Raw genomic sequence first — 18,188 nt, 5'->3', positions numbered from 1 at the left:
ATGGGAAGCAAACGCAAACTTAAAAAAAAAATGTTTTAGATAAACTGAATGAATCTGTAAAGTTTATTTTTCTTACCTCATTAGGCATGAGGCATTTCTATATTTAGTCAGACTTATGCTTAAAACAAGAAATAAAGACATATATTACGTAATTTTGCTCACAAAAACAAAATCTTATTTTACGGATATTTCAATATTTTTAGTGTACAGCGAGACAAAGATATGAATTAAGAAAATGACACCGTGAAAGCTAGAATCCATTGTGAATTAGCATTTAAATTTGGAAGACGACATCACAAGAATCAATCCACTGACCCGCAATATAAAAGAACACCAAGAAAATTCACTCTTTCAAATGTCATCCTTTGTAAGCAAAGTGAGAACTTCGATTATTAACACTGTGACAAGCCAATACGCAATCTTGACAAATCTGTTTATTCAGAATCAAATAGTTGTTTGGAATCAAAGAGTCAACCTCAAAAGGGCTGACACTATGAAATATAGAAAACAGAGAAGTTCTCCTGTGAAACGGGAAGTCACGGTGAAGCCAAAACGGCTGGAGAAAAAGCAAAGATAAAGAAAAAAGGGGACAGTCTAGTTCCCCACCCTTCGGCAAAAGAGGCATCCAAATGCAATATTTATCTTAGCGTCCTTGGAAATGTGTATGACTGGTGACCATCCAGATGCACGACTGACTGACTTTGTCTTAGAGGCAAGGGAGATGAGGAGGGGTGGTGACGCTTAACCCGAAGTACATGCTATTTCCTTTTCAGGCTCCTCTGACCCCTAACTTAGGAGGAACATTTTTTTCTCCCCCTTCCTTTTCCCTCTCCCCTTTTCTTTCCCTCTCTCTTACACAATCTCATTTTAGAGGGTGTCTGCAAACCACATGCAGACTTTTTGCATCAAGTGTCAAGCTAGTAAGAAGAACCCTCCTTCTCTCTGGGCTCCCCTTTGGATTTGGAGGATTCACGGCGCACAGATGGAGTGAAGAGCGTATGGACAGCGCATGGATATGGCACACACCGTGAAAACTCCACTCAGGAGGTCTTTTAGCGAGCATGTGAAGGATTCCACTAACAAGGCTTGGGATATATTTTGGAAAAGCGCACGTGAGAAGCGTCTCTCAGGTAAAGAGATTGTGGGTTTCTCTGCTGTGGTCGACGGACCGCCTTGGTGGTCCATTGACATTTCATTGATGTTTTCTCAGTGAACTTTGCATAACCGAGGTGTAATGACAAGCTAAGCGTTTGTTTAGGCATACCAGCAGGGCGCAGAGGGAAATCTCTGGTTTCAAGGCTTTATACGTGAACCGCAGATAATATCTGTTTTAAAAGGTTGCTGGTTTGTGGAAACACTTCACTTGAGTCATCCACAATGTCTCAAAGTTTTCAGTGATGGCTTTCCAAATGTCTAAAATGGTTTGAAACATTTCTTTGAACTCTGTGATTGACAAAAAGCCCCTGACATGTTAACACTGGCCAGTTAATTGCTCGGATATCCACATCACTGGCACCCCAGAAGCATGAAAGGCACCGCAGGAAATGGCCTTTGCTCGATAAGAGGGCTAAATCTTCCTTAATAGTTTTTCTATCTCCAAGTCTTTATGATGGGGCCTCCTCTCGCTCAAGGGTGGGGATTTCTGTCCGTCATACATTACAAGCCTGTCCTAATATTTACTCCCTGACCCAGCTTGTCATAACTCGGTCCAAATACGGTCGCACGCGCATAGATCACGAGGTGCATCCAAGGATCCGTGCTGGCCAGATGTGGCCCATAAACGTGCGAGAACTGAATATGCACTAAAAGCCAATTAAAACAGATTGTTGCCAAACACTAACTCACCCCAATTAAACGCGGCACGGCGCCAGGGACTCGCATTTGCCATGCCACTTCACACGACACCACGGCCAAGTAAAATACAATGCGGCACTTGCAAAGCGATGGTCTGGCATCTGTGGTAAACATCTGGCCGGGAAAGATTGGAGCTTTTATCGATGTGGGCTGACGTGTGAGGTATTGCAGTATCTGGGTTACGTCAAAGTCGTACTACTTGCGCGAGTCTGCGCAACGAAAACAATGATAATTACTTTTCCTTCTTTTCTATTGTATTGCTTCACTTATTTTTACCTGAGGTTTACACTGAACAGATTGTCCTCGCCATTGAGTACTGTCAGCTCTTGGTTCACCCTTGCCAAGAGGCATTACCTCATCGCGGGAACCAGAGCCACGTGTTTTTGGTGTGCCTGTCAGAGGAGTGTTTGCGTGTGCGAACGATAGAGGAACTGCGTATAAAGAGTTCCAAGCTCCATTATGATGCAGAGCAGGCCTGTTAGCTCCAGAGATTACTGTGAGAAAGCCTCACCAGATGTTGCAATCTTGAAAAAAGAGAGAAAGAAAATGGGGGGGGGGGGTAGAAAAGAAACATACACAGCTGGAAAAAATGGAAGGAAATGGGGTCAGATTCCACATTTTCCAAAGCTACAATAACAGAATCACTGAAAAAAAGAGAGGTTCTTCTTTTTACCACATGGATATTTTGCAGGTCGTTTTGAGGAATTGTTTGATTTTGAAACATTGCATCTGGGAAATCATTGTTCTTCTGATTCCTGATTGGAAAATGTTTTCGTGACAGTTCAAAAAAAGTTTTTTTACAGACCCTCCTAAAGCATAATTTGGAATATTCTGGGATTACATTTGTTTTTAATACTGTGTCCTAACCAGACGTGATGAAGTGACAAATGATTTTGGAGTGGACAGATTTTGGTTACCATTACCACTGAAATATTATTCACCGACACATTTATCGCACATCATTAATTTATTCTGCCACCAAAACTTTGCATCATTGCCAAGTGTTCTCAAAATGGCAGTCACTATGTAGAATAAAACTGCACTGATAAAATGTAAATGTAAAATGTAAATACTCAACAACTAGCCTGACAAGCCAGACCCACATCAAGATGTTTGGTCTGGAAACTCACCATTGGCAGATCAAGCCAAGGGGCGGGATAAACGGTTGTCTTTCAAACTCCCTCTGCACGCGATAGGATAGCGCTACAACCAACCAGAGCAACGAAGGTGAAACAGAGGAAAAAAAACTCTGAACACATCTTCCCTTTTTAAGAATAACTTCAGTGCCGTTCTTTGTTCTTTTCTCAGAGAAAAGCTTAACTCCAAGTCTTTGCGGTCAAAGCTGATTCGAAAGACCGCCGTTCGCCAGTTTCTGTGTTTACTAGAAGCATGCAAACGCAACTCGGCCGTCATCATTATGGCCCCGCTCACCGACTCTATACACTATGAGATTGGCCCGGCAAGAGTTAGGGGAATACAGCTCAGAAGGGTATTGAGAGTTGCTAGACGACACTTGCGGGCAGATTAATTTTGCTGCCGCTAGGGTGCGTCTAGATTTCTAGGCTACTCAACAACAACAACAACAACAACAAAAAAACTAATTTGTACATGACAAATTTCTACGTTCTACTAGTAAATTCTACATTAGCACTCAACTTAAAGGTGGGGTAAGTGTTATTTCAAAACAGTTTTAAAAAAAAGAACCGGGCCAAGTCGAATAACAAACTTGTAGCCAATCAGCAGGTAAGGGGCGTGTCTATGGTGAGAAGAGAGGCTCAGAATGATTAAAAACACACGAGTCACACAGGACGGACATTAGCCAAGAAATAATTAATATATGCTGGCTTTTGCTTGCATGTCATGTTCGCTTGGTTGTCCATTTGCGATTGTATTGTGGCTCACTTCAGCGATGATAAAGACCCGTTCATTTCCACACCGTGTGGAGCATCTAAATCCCCATTCACGCATCAGCTCACAAAATGTGTCCGACAGTTAAGATACTATACTCCTAATATATGTTTGTTTCCTCTTTTCATCTATATAACCCATAATTGTAATATGTCGTTAGTTGGACTGTCATGCCCGTGTACTATCGAGTTGTTCATGAGAACGGTTTGCGTATTTGCGATGGAAGGGGTGACTTTTTCATTGAATATTCTCCCTGGATTAGTAACGCATAGATTCTGCCATTGTCGTTGCCTGGGTTTACGTATGTGTGGGGCGGAGCTATCAAAATAGGGCCGAGACCCTTTCTGGGAGTCGGGGCGTGTTTGTTTTGGTGATTTGAAATATCAACAACGGTTAACAGATAGCACTTACCCCACCTTTAAGCTTGTAGAAATTTAAGCGTAAATATCAATGTTTACATTAAAGGTCTCGTTGCTCTCCCACGTGGAGAAGAGTGCACATTGAGCGCGTGCATCTCCCCGTTATGGTAAGAGGCGCGACCTTTCTGGCAACGTGCGCTAAGCTGCTGTCCAATCGCAACACGGGAAGCGCTGGGCCAATCAGAACCCGTTAGGTATTTCTGAAGGAGGGACTTCATAGAACAAGGAAATCATCAGGCCGTTTTTAGGACAGAGAAAACAGCGCTGTACAGATAAGTAAATAGTGTGAAAAATACAGTTGTTTTTTTACACGCAAAACATGTTATATCGCACAATGTAAACACAATCAAAGCTTCGAAAACACATGAAAAACGGGACCTTTAAAAATAAAATAAAGGGGTCCCGGGTCTGTTAACGTTGCAGCCTATGTAATACGTCGATAGTACTCGGAGAACAGCTTGCATGTTTTGTGTAACTTACAAATTGCTAAATTAGGATGAGAAAAGTGTGAGCCAGGAAATGAGGTTTAAAAAATACACAACAACAACAAAAACACAAGCTCTCTCTCTCTCTCTCTCTCTCTCTCTCTCTCTCTCTCTCTCTCTCTCTCTCTCTCTCTCTCTCTCTCTCTCTCTCTCTCTCTCTCTCTCTCTCTCTCTCTCACTCAGCCGTTTAGAAAGCGGGCAAATTTAATGCATGCGCGCGGTAATAATGTACTTAAGAATATATGAAGACCTCAGGTGAACTGTCACATAAATGTTTTCTGTGATGCACAAATTGCGTAAATAAAAGCTCATATTTCAGGTTGCTCCAGCTGGCAACCCGAGCTTCCGAAGTGACTGTAATGACTTTAAAAGTAATATGAATGAACCATCTTGTTTAATCTTAAAGTTCTGCTAGTCAGACTCGGCTCAGAGAGATTATGGCAAATAAATAATGCTGACGTAAGCAGACATAACACTGAACGAGCAATAGTCATTAGTTCAAAAGGGCAAACAGTCAAAGTTATTATGCGAGTTAACTCATAAATCCGTCACTGTGAAATAAAGTTGACTTTTACAGCTGAAATGATGAGTGAACTAAGCATGCTTGGAACAATTACAGAGGAATATTGTAATACATCACAATCAAGGTAGCCTAAAGGAAGGGAGACAATGGCTATATATCGTTAGGTAGGCTGACTGAGACAAAGTTATTTTTCGCAGCTTGATTATTAACTTGTTAACAGTAGTTTATAGTGGAATATGAGACAATCGGGTCCAGTCGGGTCTGTGTCTTCCCGCCGGGTTCGGTTCCAGCTATCAAATAATAGACGGGTCCACGTTGGTTCCGGGTACTATATTTTTGGCATTTCTTGGATCTGCATGGTTCCAGGTACAGTTTAAAAAAAATAAAAGATGGGTCTGGGTCGGTTCTGTGTAGAACATCGCGGGTCTCTTCGGGTTCGGGTACGAATTTTTGGACCTGTGAAGACCTCTAATGTTCATTTTCTACTCAATATGACACATTCATACTAAAAAATGATCCAATTTTATCGTCATTGGGTATTGTGTACCAAGTAAAACTTGTAAAAGATAAATGAAGTAAAAAAAATGTCAGTCTGTATTTTCTAGGTCACTTAAATTACTGGAGTGTCCATCTTATGGAAGCCCTTTTCTATCTCAGAGTAAATAAAATATAATAGATAAAGGTTAAAGTAAAAAAAAATAACATTTTGAGATGTAAAATACAATATGAAAGTTGTAAGTGTGAGACATGATATTAAGTCACAATTAGAGGAAATAAAGTTATGAAACATGAAGTAACAATTGAGATATAAAGTCACAATTTTGACATATAAGTTTTCAGTTATGAGATTATAAATCACAATTAATATTTCTTTATGAGGAAGTAATCACAACCCGTTTTTTTCAAGAATACCAATTAATTTATTTTGGTTTTCTTTTAATTTTTTAAGCTTTTACCTAATGCCAACCTAAAGTTATGCCTACATTTGGTTTTACTATATCATTTTCAAACCGGAATACTTTTGAGTCTGTTAATGTTTTCCACAAGTGGCTTTGCTGGAATAACTGCAGTCCATCAGTAAGGCAATAAATTCCACGGACTTGTTTTTCAGAGCCTCTACATGTCTCCATTTCAAAGGCTTTACCTAATGCGCAAATGTATTAAATTATAGTTTATAGCATATTATATGTACAACAGATTATTAAAGGGATAATTCACCCCAAAATGAAAAATCTGTCATCATTTACTCACCCTCATGTTGTTCCAAACCTGCATGAGTTACTTTCTTCTGCTGAACACAAAGAAGATATTTTGAAGAATGTTGGTAACCAAACAGGGTTTTTTTTCTACTATGCAAGTCAATGGCTGTCTGATTACCAGCATTCTTCAAAATATCTTCTTTTGTGTTCAACAGAAGAAAGAAACTCATAAAGAACTTGAGGGAGAGTAAATTATGACAATTTTCAGTTGTGGAAGACTACAAAAGTCAGCTGACATCTGTTAAAGGGGTGATGAATTGAGAAATCAACGTTCCCTTGAGCTTTTGATATATAAAAGGTCATGGTAATATAAGATTATCCTGTGAGTTTCAGAGCTGAAAACGTCCTTGTTTGAACGTCACAGTCAAAGAAAATCTTTTATAAACTCCAGGCCCAAAAAACAAGCATGAGCTTCATTCTTACATCATAGTGCTACGAAACACACACCTCTACAGACTTGTAATTCAGAAGCACCACCCACCGACTCATGGAGCTGTTCGGATCACTAGCCAGCAACAGTAACAATGTGGAAGAAGATAGCAAGATCTTGTGGAAGAACACAGTCGCTGCATAAGCTTCCTTCAGATCATAATATTAGGAATGTGTGATTCTTCATTTATTTTTAATGAAGTTCCAGCTCCCTTGGGGAAGAACGTGTACGTGTGTTCGCTTCATTTCACTGCAGAATCATTTGTAAACAAGTCTCAAGTGCTAGATTTGCAGACACAATGGTGTGCCTTCTTTATTGGATCCGACAGGAATGGTGCAACAAACTTATGTGAGTAAAACGTCTTTTTTATACGTAATAGTAGTCCCGGGGCTGTACCAGACGAAAATGCCCGTCGGCAGAAATTCTTTCCTGATCTGGGCGCGCACGTGTGTGTTTGTGTTAGTGATGTCCGGTTAGTGAAGAACGAATCATTCTTTTTAACCGGATCTTTTTAGTGAACCGGTCGAACCAGTTCACCAAATCGAACTGAATCGTTCTAAACGGTTCGCGTCTCAAATCAGCGCTGATCCCACAAGTTACTATAGTTATTAACTTTCTGACATGAGTGACAGTCTCTCAAACTAGAAATAAAACTAATATCTTGAAGTAGATGTTGTAACTCCAATCGTTAGCTGAAGTGAGACATGTTTTGCTGAGAGATCTGATGAACTCACGATCAGCCGATACTGAGCATGCGCGTGTAACCGAACGTAGCGGCTCTCGGATCCTCGGTTCAGCAGTACAGAATCGAAAACCGTTTCTGTCGGACACGTTCGATACTGAGAACCGATGAGCCGATGAGCTGCGCATGCGTGTTATTTGTTCAGAGGAACGAAATACAGGTTAAGTGTATAAAACTAATCATGTTTGGAAACATCATAACAAAGCTGTCTCATCACTGTATTATTTTAAAGTTTGGAAACAATGGATTGTAAAACGGTCAAATTAAACATTTATTTGTTTTATCAATAATGCATGATCATTTCAGGAACAGCTTTTTTCTAAGTCGATACACATTTTAAAATGTAATCAAAACAGTAGGTTTGATATAGACTATTCAGCTTGCAGCAGTTCACAGCTCAGCACCCTATGCTCAGCACACACACACACTGATACAGCGGTTCTCGAGTCAGATCGACCGGGTTGAAACGGATCACCAGTACAGAATCGAGAACCGCGTCTATCGGACACGTTCGATCTTTCGGACATGTTCGATTCTGAGAACTGGTGAGCGGAGATACTGAGCATGCGTGATAGCATCGTAACCGAACTGTTTCTCTCGGACTGGGACAGCTGATGCTGATAATACATGAGCACGGGTAAACTGAGGATTTGTGTAAGTATTATGTCAATGTAAGTTTATTTAATCCGTGTGAAACATCAGTGTTTGCACGACAGTGACAGTGATAGTCTCTCAAACTAGAAATAAAACTAATATCTTGAAGTAGATGTTATAACAATCGATTCAGTTCAATTTGGTGAACTGTATTGAGTGCTGTTGCAAAACATAAATGAAAAAATGTATCCAAGATGATGATGAACTCAACAATAATTATTACTATACTAAGTTTTGATTACAAATACTTTATAGGGATGTGTTTGAATGTATTTTCATCCGCCGGGATGATAGAAATTACGTCATTACGTAAAGAAGTAAAAGAACCGGTGATCCGTTTTTTTAACCGGATCATTGAAACAAACTGTCCGAAAGAACTGGTTCGCGGAAAAGAACCGAACTTCCCATCACTAGTTTGTGTGTGTGTGAGCGTGCGATTCACGCTTATATCGACCGATCGTGTGGGTGCGGGCCATGTAATACAATCGCGGGTGGATGAGAAATAAATCCTTGTGTTTGTTTGATAAAGACGTTTACGAGCTCTGTGATCGAGAAAATCCTTGCAGCTGCCGCTTTCAAAACAATCCCTCCGCTCCCTCATGTGAACTGAACTGACAGGGGCATAGATATGACAGAAGAGCTTAAGCTCTTTAAATATGCCAATCTTATCCAATCCTAGCCGTGTTCGTTTACTTCCAAGTCTCCAGTGCGGCACGCCCGCCAAAACCCAGCGTTCAGAAGACTCAAAACCAGTGTAGAAAATAGCACTGCCTGTAGAAAATATTACTTATTAGTTATGATGTTTTTGAAAGTAAAAACAACACGAACGTCATTCGTTGACCTCAGGCAACAGTATAAAAAAAGAAAAAAAGCCAGTTCATGACACCTTTAATTAAAATTGTAAAATCTAGGAATTAAAAATACAGAAGAACAGTTGGGAAGAGGTTGAGCTGAGTTCTGGGGTGTCCGAATTATAATTCTAACTACTTACAACTGGCCTATGTTATACTAAACGTCGGACAATGAATCACATCTGTCAGTAATTTTCCATAAATTATTAAAATAGCTGATTCGAGTAACAGATTTACATGATTTACCTCTCCATAAATAGGGCTCAAAGGTTAGGTGGGCATGAGGTAGGCGTTCCCACAGCATCATGAGCATATATAATCAGGGTTCTCATTGCCGGCCAAGGCTCGTTAAAGCAGCTGTATCTGAGATTTACTGCTCAGCCTCCCTCTGTTGGCCCATGTGACCAGGGCTTGATTGGACATCGCATGTGTTAGATTTTGTGCTGCTCCGGTCAGTGTCAGTTTGTACAACTGTTATAAGACTGAATGGTCTGTGCTAAATGTTCATAGATCACTTTGACAAAGACTTCATGAGCATGCTAACTTTTTCAAAATGCAGAATTGCAATGAAAACAAATGTTGTAATAACCCCTCAATCAAACAAACAAATAAATAAATAAAATGAAGAATTTAATAAATCCCTTCATCCATCCATCCATCTATTCACCCAATTCCATCCCTCCATCTATCTATCCATCGAATCCATCCATCAATGATCCATACATCTACATATCCATCATCCACCTATCCATCCACATATCCATCATCCACCTATCCATTCATCCATCCATCTATCCAACTATTTATCCATCCATTCATCTACCTATCAATCCATCAATTCATCCATCCATCATCCACCCATCCATCTACCTCTCCACCCATCCATCCTTCCATCTATCCATCCATCCATCCATCCATCATCCACTTATTCATCCACCCTCTATCTATCTATCTATCTATCTATCTATCTATCTATCTATCTATCTATCTATCTATCTATCTATCTATCTATCTATCTATCTATCTATCTATCTATCATCTATCTATCTATCTATCATCTATCTATCTATCTATCTATCTATCTATCTATCTATCTATCTATCTATCTATCCATCCATCCATCCATCCATCCATCCATCCACCTACCTACCTACCTACCTATCCATCAATCCATCCAACTATTTATCCATCCATCCATTTACCTATCAATCCATCTATTCATCCACTTATTCATCCATCCATCCATCTACCTACCTACCTATCCATCCTTCCATCCTTCCATCCATCCATCCATCCATCCATCCATCCATCCATCAATGCATCTATCTATCTATCTATCTATCTATCTATCTATCTATCTATCTATCTATCTATCTATCTATCTATCTATCTATCTATCTATCTATCTATCCATCCATCCATCCATCCATCCATCCATCCATCCATCCATCCATCCATCCATCCATCCATCCATCCATCCATCCATCCATCAATGCATCCACCTACCTATCTACCCATCTATCCATCTATCTAGAACCAAGATGTCTGGGGACCTGGAAAAATACATTTAAACCAATTATAATTTACTTTTTCTTGAAGTTACATTTGAAAACAACTTGGCCCAATAATCTAAGGGTGCATGGCTTAAAACGTCTGCATTGTGGTCCGAGAATGTCCTGTTTTTCATATCTCATTGGTCATATATTATTGCCTCAAGACTCTAACAAGACATTTATGTAAAATTTTATGAAAAACAAGACCAATGCTGAGGATCAGTTTCCAACTTGAATAATGAAATACTCTTAATACAATAATATGTTTGCTAATAAAACATTTGAGAATGCCCCCTGCTGTGCTGCCCCACAACTCATAAATTAAAGTTTACATGTTAAATGGCCGCTTAGAGGACAGACCTCTGTAACTGCCAAAAATGTCCTCCATACTCAGGGCACTGTTTATGACTTTTCTCTCTCTAATGACCTCATTTTCCTCCCCTTTTTCAAAAGACAGGCTCTTCAGCTTTCCCTCATTTTTATCCGGTTCAAAAGGATAATCTGGAATTATGGCCTAATCAAAAGTCTCTTCCCTGAAGGAAGGATCCAGATCCTTCATTACCTTCGATGATGCATAAAATTGTCATCTCTCAGTACTTGCATAGCCAAAGCAACTGTCACGACAGCCCTGCAAGTTATTAAATCAATAGTTTTCAGCTTCACTCTATACTTTTAAGTGCATGCAAATGACTGCCACGAATAAGAGTCACACAATGTCAAGTCTGATTTAACAATAAAAATAAAAAAAACATTCTGCATACATGCATACTTGTACAGTGCTTCCTTTAACACCCCTTGCCACTTAAAGCTTACAGATATATTTTAAAAGAAATTGCAGTGCCACATTGCGTTATCACTTGTTAAGCTTTTACAAGTGAAGATGAATAGAAAAAGATGAATAGAAATGGTTATGTGAACTTGATCCTTTTGATGCACACCGACAACTTTATGACATCATCTGACCATGAAAACACAACTTTCTCAGAGTAAACAATGAGCAAATCGGAATAAACAGCTTATATTAGCCACTCTAGGATTCAGTCAAATAGACTAGCCAAAAAACTGAGTGCACTTTCAAACATGGCTTTTTAACACGCATTATTGGCACAAATCTCCGTCAGAAATTATCCGTCTGTATACACGTTTTGGCCTGTTCTACCTCAGAGGTCTTGTCCTTTTTGACTGTAACCAATAATACAAGTCATTCAACGTCATTATTTTGAATCAAATTGTCAAAATGAAACAATACTGTAACAAGCACCGTCCTTCGGATGAGACGATAAACCGAGGTCCTGACTCTCTGGGGTCATTAAAATCCCAGGATGTTCTTAGCAAAGAGTAGGGGTGTAACCCCGGCATTCTGGCCAAATTTGCCCATTAGCCTCTGTCCATCATGGCATCCTAATCATCCCCATTTACTGATTGGCTCCATCACTCGGTCTCCTCTCCACCAATCAGCTGGTGTGTGGTGAGCATTCTGGCGCAAAATGGCTGCCGTTTCATCATCCAGGTAGACGCTGCACATTGGTGGATCGACCCCCCTGATCAAGACATTTATGTAAATGCAATTTTAATGCATTTTTTTTTAAATGCAACTTTAATGCAATCCAAAAAAATGCAACTTAAGTTATCATATTAATTTCCATGTAAAGCACTTTGAATTAATATGAGAACTTATATATCAAGTTAAATGATAACTTAAGTTCAACTCCACCTAAATCTCCCACCATGAAAGAGCAGAACAGGCTAACCTTTTAGGTTTTGGCAGGGCCGTAAGTTCCAAGTTGGGAATCAAGGCTTTAGCATAATTTAAAACCAGAGCTTTATTGCTCAATGTAGAGATTACTGGAAGCTGAAGGTTTTGTCTCTTGTTTCAGGGGCGCTGATCTATTCTGGCTCAAAAGCCTGATAAGTAGCAGTCTTTTAAGACTTACAACAGTTTGCGTCATCAGTATGAGGTCCAAAGGTGCAGGTTTCCTAATGGTTTTTCACACTGCAATCTGCACAGTCTCTTCTATAGAGCCATTTGGCAAGCATGTCTGTTATTCAAGGCCTGAGCTTAAGTATCTTTCGCTTAAGCATGGAGAGTGTCATAGCCTTAAATGGTTAGACACCGTCTGGGAGATATCCAAGAGCCTAGTTTCGGAATACTGTTAACCTTCAACAATTTAATCAAACTATTTTTGTCTACTTCCTGCATCCACCTACAAAATTAAAATATAAAGCAGCTTTCTTGATTTGGAGACACTGTAAAGAAAGATCTTAATTTTATTAGACTAAACTTCAAGGGGTCCTTGATTATGATTCAAATTTTTAAACTTGAATTAGTGTGTAATGTTTCTGTTTGAACCTAAACAACATCTATAAAGTTGTTACAAAAGTTCAATGTAAAGGGAAATATAATCTTCAACAGAAATCGTTTTTTAAGGACTTCAACAAACGGCTGATAGGACAACAAGCTTCTAACTGAGTTGGTGAAATCACAGCATTCACAACACGGGAAGCGCTGGTCCAATCAGAACTCGTTAGGTATTTCTGAAGGAGGGACTTCATAGAACAAGGAAATCCTCAGGCCGTTTTTAGGACAGAGAAAACAGCGCTGTACAGATAAGTAAATTGTGAGAAAAATACTGGGTTTTTTACACGCGAAACATGAACTCATGTTATATTGCAAGTTATAAATATAATCAATGCTTGGAAAACACGTGAAGAACGGGACCTTTAAACTAAACTAAACCACCCCTGTTCTATCTTCATGCAGCATATATTCTCTAGCTCATTAGGCACTTTACAACAGCTCCCACAGAAGCGATTTATAGATTATCATGACAGGACATGCTAATCGATGACTTGAAGATATACAAGTCCAAAATTCATCAACTTACCATTCAGAAATGTCCTGTCGCAGTCTACATGTTGTCACTTCTTCTTGAGTCTCTCACTATCACTGTCAGACTCCAGTTTGAACATAAAAGGCTAAACAGTTTTTGACATTTTCAGTGCATGTCTGCATGAGGTAATTAGAGCTGCTAAACAAGCTCTTGAAGCTCCGCCCTCTTCTTGCCAACTTATTTGCATTTAAAGGGAGAAACACAAAAACAGTGCATTTTGCTCATCCTCAAAAAGTGATAATTTAAACATGGTAATAAAAAAATGTATTTAAGTATTTTGAGCTGAAACGTCGCATATACACTTAAAAGTGGGAATAATAATAATAATAAACTCCTTTAAAGCTGCAGTATGCCACTTGGTATTTTTGGTTAAAAAAAAAGTAGCAGAAATCGTTGAGAAAGAACATAAGACATCCGTGTTCAAAAGACACCAGTCTCCCTAAGGGGTTTCAACCAGCTAAGGGGTTAAGCTTATTTGCAAAAAATTACTTTCACATCCGTATTTGTGTGGTTATGTCACGTTCGTAAAACCAGATTTATTTGCTGTGTGCTGAGGATGCAGCTGCTTGGAAAGTTAGTTTCATACAGATTGCATGATTAGAGAATTTCTGTTTACGATGTGAATTGTTTCATGTAAAAAAGACATTTCAAGGCTCAGTTTTTTGCTTTAGAAAGAAGTTCACTCCAAAACAAAAGCAACAGATATGTTGATTACTTGTTCAGATTACTTTTTTTCTGATTATGCCTACAAGGACTTTGTTTTTTTATTGTCACGACACAATGACAGTTTCGCACAATGATTGTTCCGGTGATCATATTTATCTGCGCAGAGCAGTTCTGAAGCACATCAAATAAAACTCTGCAAGTAACTTGCATTTTTATGTTTCAAAAAGAGATGGCGATAGAGCGACAAAAGTTACTGCAGCTTTAATTAACTGCTTGAGCAATTGATTTGTATGAATATATTTGAATTGACAAAATATTTTACATTGTACATTTCAATGCACTTTTGCTCAGTTAGTTACTTCTACTGAGGCCCTCTTCAAAAATAAAACTACCCCATTGTTCTGTTATTTATTATTATTTGGAGCTTATATAACTTTTATTGTGCCTTGTATTTATTCAGTAGGGCCCCTCATAGTTTTCATTATGTCTTCTACTGTTTGCTGATAACAGAATGTTACCAAGTCCAGAGAGATCTAATCCCCATTGGTTCCTAAAGAACAACCAATTCTGAGACCAATTCATCTACATGCTGGGCCGCATGTGGCAGAGGACGATAAAGGAGGAGCCTTTGAAACTGAATCACAGACGCTTCCCAACGCCTCATATTAGTTTTGATCTCAATCTAGTTTCATGCACAGCTGGAGAGAGATCGCAGATTATTTCCAGTAGACTCATGAAAAGTAGGAAGATAGAATCCCTTGATTATATTTTAATGCTGAGCTTTGTTTAAACCCCGAAGCTCTATTGTGTGTACAGAATGAACATGCAAACAGGAAGTGACAGTTGCGTGTTGAGCTCCTGAGCCATCTAACTAAGACGTACTTCCACTTTTGGGGCCCAGAGAATATGTGAAGCATGGGTTGTTTGTTATCTTGGGGAGTTTAACATAATCCATTAAATGGATTAACACTATCATCTGGTTAGTAAGTAAAATAAGTCAAGTATAAAAATAACCTTCTGTTTATTGGTGATTCACTGATACTGTAAAATTCAGCTGGGGGCTGAGAAAAAGGGCCTCTTTAAAAAAAGAAAAAGAAAAGCATTTTTTCAGCAAATGATCAATGAAAGGAGGTGTTTAAGTTTACAATGTTGAAAGTCAACCTATTATACATTTTAAGAAAGAAACAATGCCAACATATTTTGCAAATTTTGTCTAAAATAATATATATTAGATTGCCAAAAGTTTTGGGACGTCTGCCTTCACATGCACATGAACTTTAATGCATCCCATTCTTAATCCGTAGGGTTTAATATGGAGTTGGCCCACCCTTCGCAGCTATAACAGCTTCAACTCTTCTGGGAAGGCTTTACATAAGGTTTAGGAGTGTGTTTATGGGAATATTTAACCATTCTTCTACAAGCTCATTTGTGAGGTCAGGCACTGATGTTGGACGAGTTCCGCCACACCAAAATTGCTCCTTCATGTCTTTATGGACCTTGCTTTGTGCACTGGTTTGAAGTCGTTTTGGAAAAGGAAGGGGCCATCACCAAACTGTTCCCACAAAGTTGGGAGCATGAAATTGCCCAAAATGTCTTGGTATGCTGAAGCATTAAGAGTTCCTTTCATTGGAACTAAAGGACCAAGCCCAACCACTAACAATGAACCCCACACCATAATCCCCCCACCACCAAACTTTACGCTCGGCACAATACAGTCAGGCAAGTATCATTCTCCTGGCAACAGTCAAACCCAGACTCGTCCATTGGATTGCCCAACAGAGAATCGTGAATCATCACTCCAGAGTACACTGATACACTACACTGCTCTAGAGTCCAGTGGCGCTGTGCTTTACACCACTGCATGAGACGCTTTTCATTGCACTTGGTGATGTAAGGCTTGGATGCAGCTGCTCAGCCCATGGAAACCCATTCCATAAAAATCTCTACGCACTGTTCTTGAGCTAATCTGAAGGCCACACAAAGTTTGGAGGCCTAGCTATTGATTCTGCATAAAGTTGGCGATTTCTGCGCACTGTGCCCCTCAGCATGCTCTGACCCACTCTGTGATTTTATGTGGCCTACCATTTCTTGGTTCAGTTGCTGTTGTTCCCAGTTGACTGTGGAATATTTAGTAGTGAGGAAATATCACAAATGCCCTCATTGCACAGGTGGCAACCTATCAAGGTACCACTCTTTGAATTCACTGAGCTCCTGAGAGCAACCCATTCTTTCACAAATGTTTGTGGAAGCAGTCTGCATGCCTAGGTGCTTTATACAACCTTGGCCATGGAAGTGATTGGGACACCTGAATTCAATGATTTGGAGGGGTGTCCCAATACTTTTGGCGATGTAGCGTATGTCAGTAAGGGATAGATATTAGACAATATCAGTTTGTTATTCTTAATAAAATACAAAGTTCTGTCATGTAACTCTAGATGGCGCAGGCTAATAGGTCCTTGCCTGCTTGCAATCACATTGTTATCTATATGAGATTTGTGTCTCTGATGATTAAATTAACGGAACACCAGATGTAACATATTCATAGAACACAAAGGAGAGCAGTGGCTTGGTGTTGTGCCTTCTTCTGCCAAAATGAGGATGTGTCACAGTATGTCTATCTGCATTTCCTCAGCCTTGAGTCTGTGTTTGTGTGTGTGTTTGTTTTAAATCACAGCACCTGTAGGGTGAATGAACCTGCTGATTTACTGTACAGGTCAGTAATGACTAGAGCTCACAAGATACGCCATCAAACCTTCATCAAATCTGTCCTTTAAACCTTGGTTTGTGGGCTCAGGTGTGTGGATTTGTTTGTCGGTTTGCCCTTCATGGGTCTCAGGTTAGATGTCTCTGTCAGCAGCGTCTAGACACCCAGTCAGACAAACAATAAAAACCCTATTGTGTGTTCAGTCTCTATGAATGAGGATGCAATGGTCAAGAACAATTTACAGAATTGGACACACACACGTTGTGTGTATCCACTTATTGATGTCATACAATCTCAGTCACACAGTCTTCAGACAACAGATGAAATGTCTCGCTCCTTTCTCCCATTCAGTAGACCACAGTTGAACTCATAGAGCCAAACATTTCTCAGTTGATACCGTCTACTTTCAGAAGTCCTTAAACTTCCACATTTGCTGTTCAACCCTCCTGTGTTTCTCTATTTATTATCTTCGGCTCTCTGCAGTCTTATCAGAAAAATCGGTCTCTCCCGCCCGCGCTGTGCGGCTTTTCTTATCCGTGGCATCGCACCTACCGGCTCACTCCATTCTGGGCCCTCCCTCGCACGCTCAATCTTTCTCCCTTTCCTCACTCTGATTCATCCGCTAGAAACCTGGCTCCATCTCCCTGCACCCTACATATGGAATGCTGTCTCCTTTTTTTTTTTGCAATAAGTGATTCAGGACCCGGCTTGATTGATTCAGGCCGACATAAGACACTCTCATTTTAGGGTGAGACGAGGGACGAATAATGCTGGCTAAGCAGGTCTAAAGGAACAGGGCACAGACAGAGAAAACAGCTGACTATAACGCAATAAGGCAGAGAGATGCTGGAGAGCTATAAATCTTCCCCGTGAGAGAAAATAAGCTGCTGGTAAACTGGCAGGAAAAGGTCACTTTACACATTTGATCCTATTTGTAATATTGACATGGGATAAGACCATGCAAACACTGAGCTGCCAGTCAAAGTGGAAATTATAGGCTTAAGTTGAAATTAAAACAGAGAATTATTGTACGTAGGTGCCATTTTTTATGTTGTGCAAAGCAAAAAAATAAAATCTTTAAAATCTTACAATTTTTGGTTGTTATATATAGATTTAATTAGGCAAATGCTTAAGAGTCTATGATTTGATCATTATTCAGGTGATTATTATTTTTCTAGGGTGCCAATTTTAAAAGGGTTCTAAAAGGGTTGCCCCTATTCTCTTACAGAGTAATGAGTGTGTTTTGGGC

At 39.6% G+C, this 18,188-nt stretch overlaps 1 protein-coding gene across 1 annotated transcript in view; it reads left to right on the top strand.

Moving 5' to 3' along the window:
* The first annotated feature begins 654 nt into the window (after window positions 1-654).
* Window positions 655-18,188, top strand: part of si:dkeyp-23e4.3 (rho GTPase-activating protein 7) — an 81,175-nt gene continuing 63,641 nt past the window's right edge. The window contains exon 1 of the mRNA XM_067424498.1: window positions 655-1,130. Within this exon, the coding sequence (XP_067280599.1) occupies window positions 1,010-1,130 (121 nt within the window). The 5' untranslated portion in view covers window positions 655-1,009. The remainder of the gene's footprint in view (window positions 1,131-18,188) is intronic.

This window comes from Pseudorasbora parva, chromosome 18, assembly GCF_024679245.1.
Source record: "Pseudorasbora parva isolate DD20220531a chromosome 18, ASM2467924v1, whole genome shotgun sequence".
Lineage (NCBI taxonomy): Eukaryota > Metazoa > Chordata > Actinopteri > Cypriniformes > Gobionidae > Pseudorasbora > Pseudorasbora parva.
This window is presented reverse-complemented; position numbering and strand designations above follow the sequence as displayed.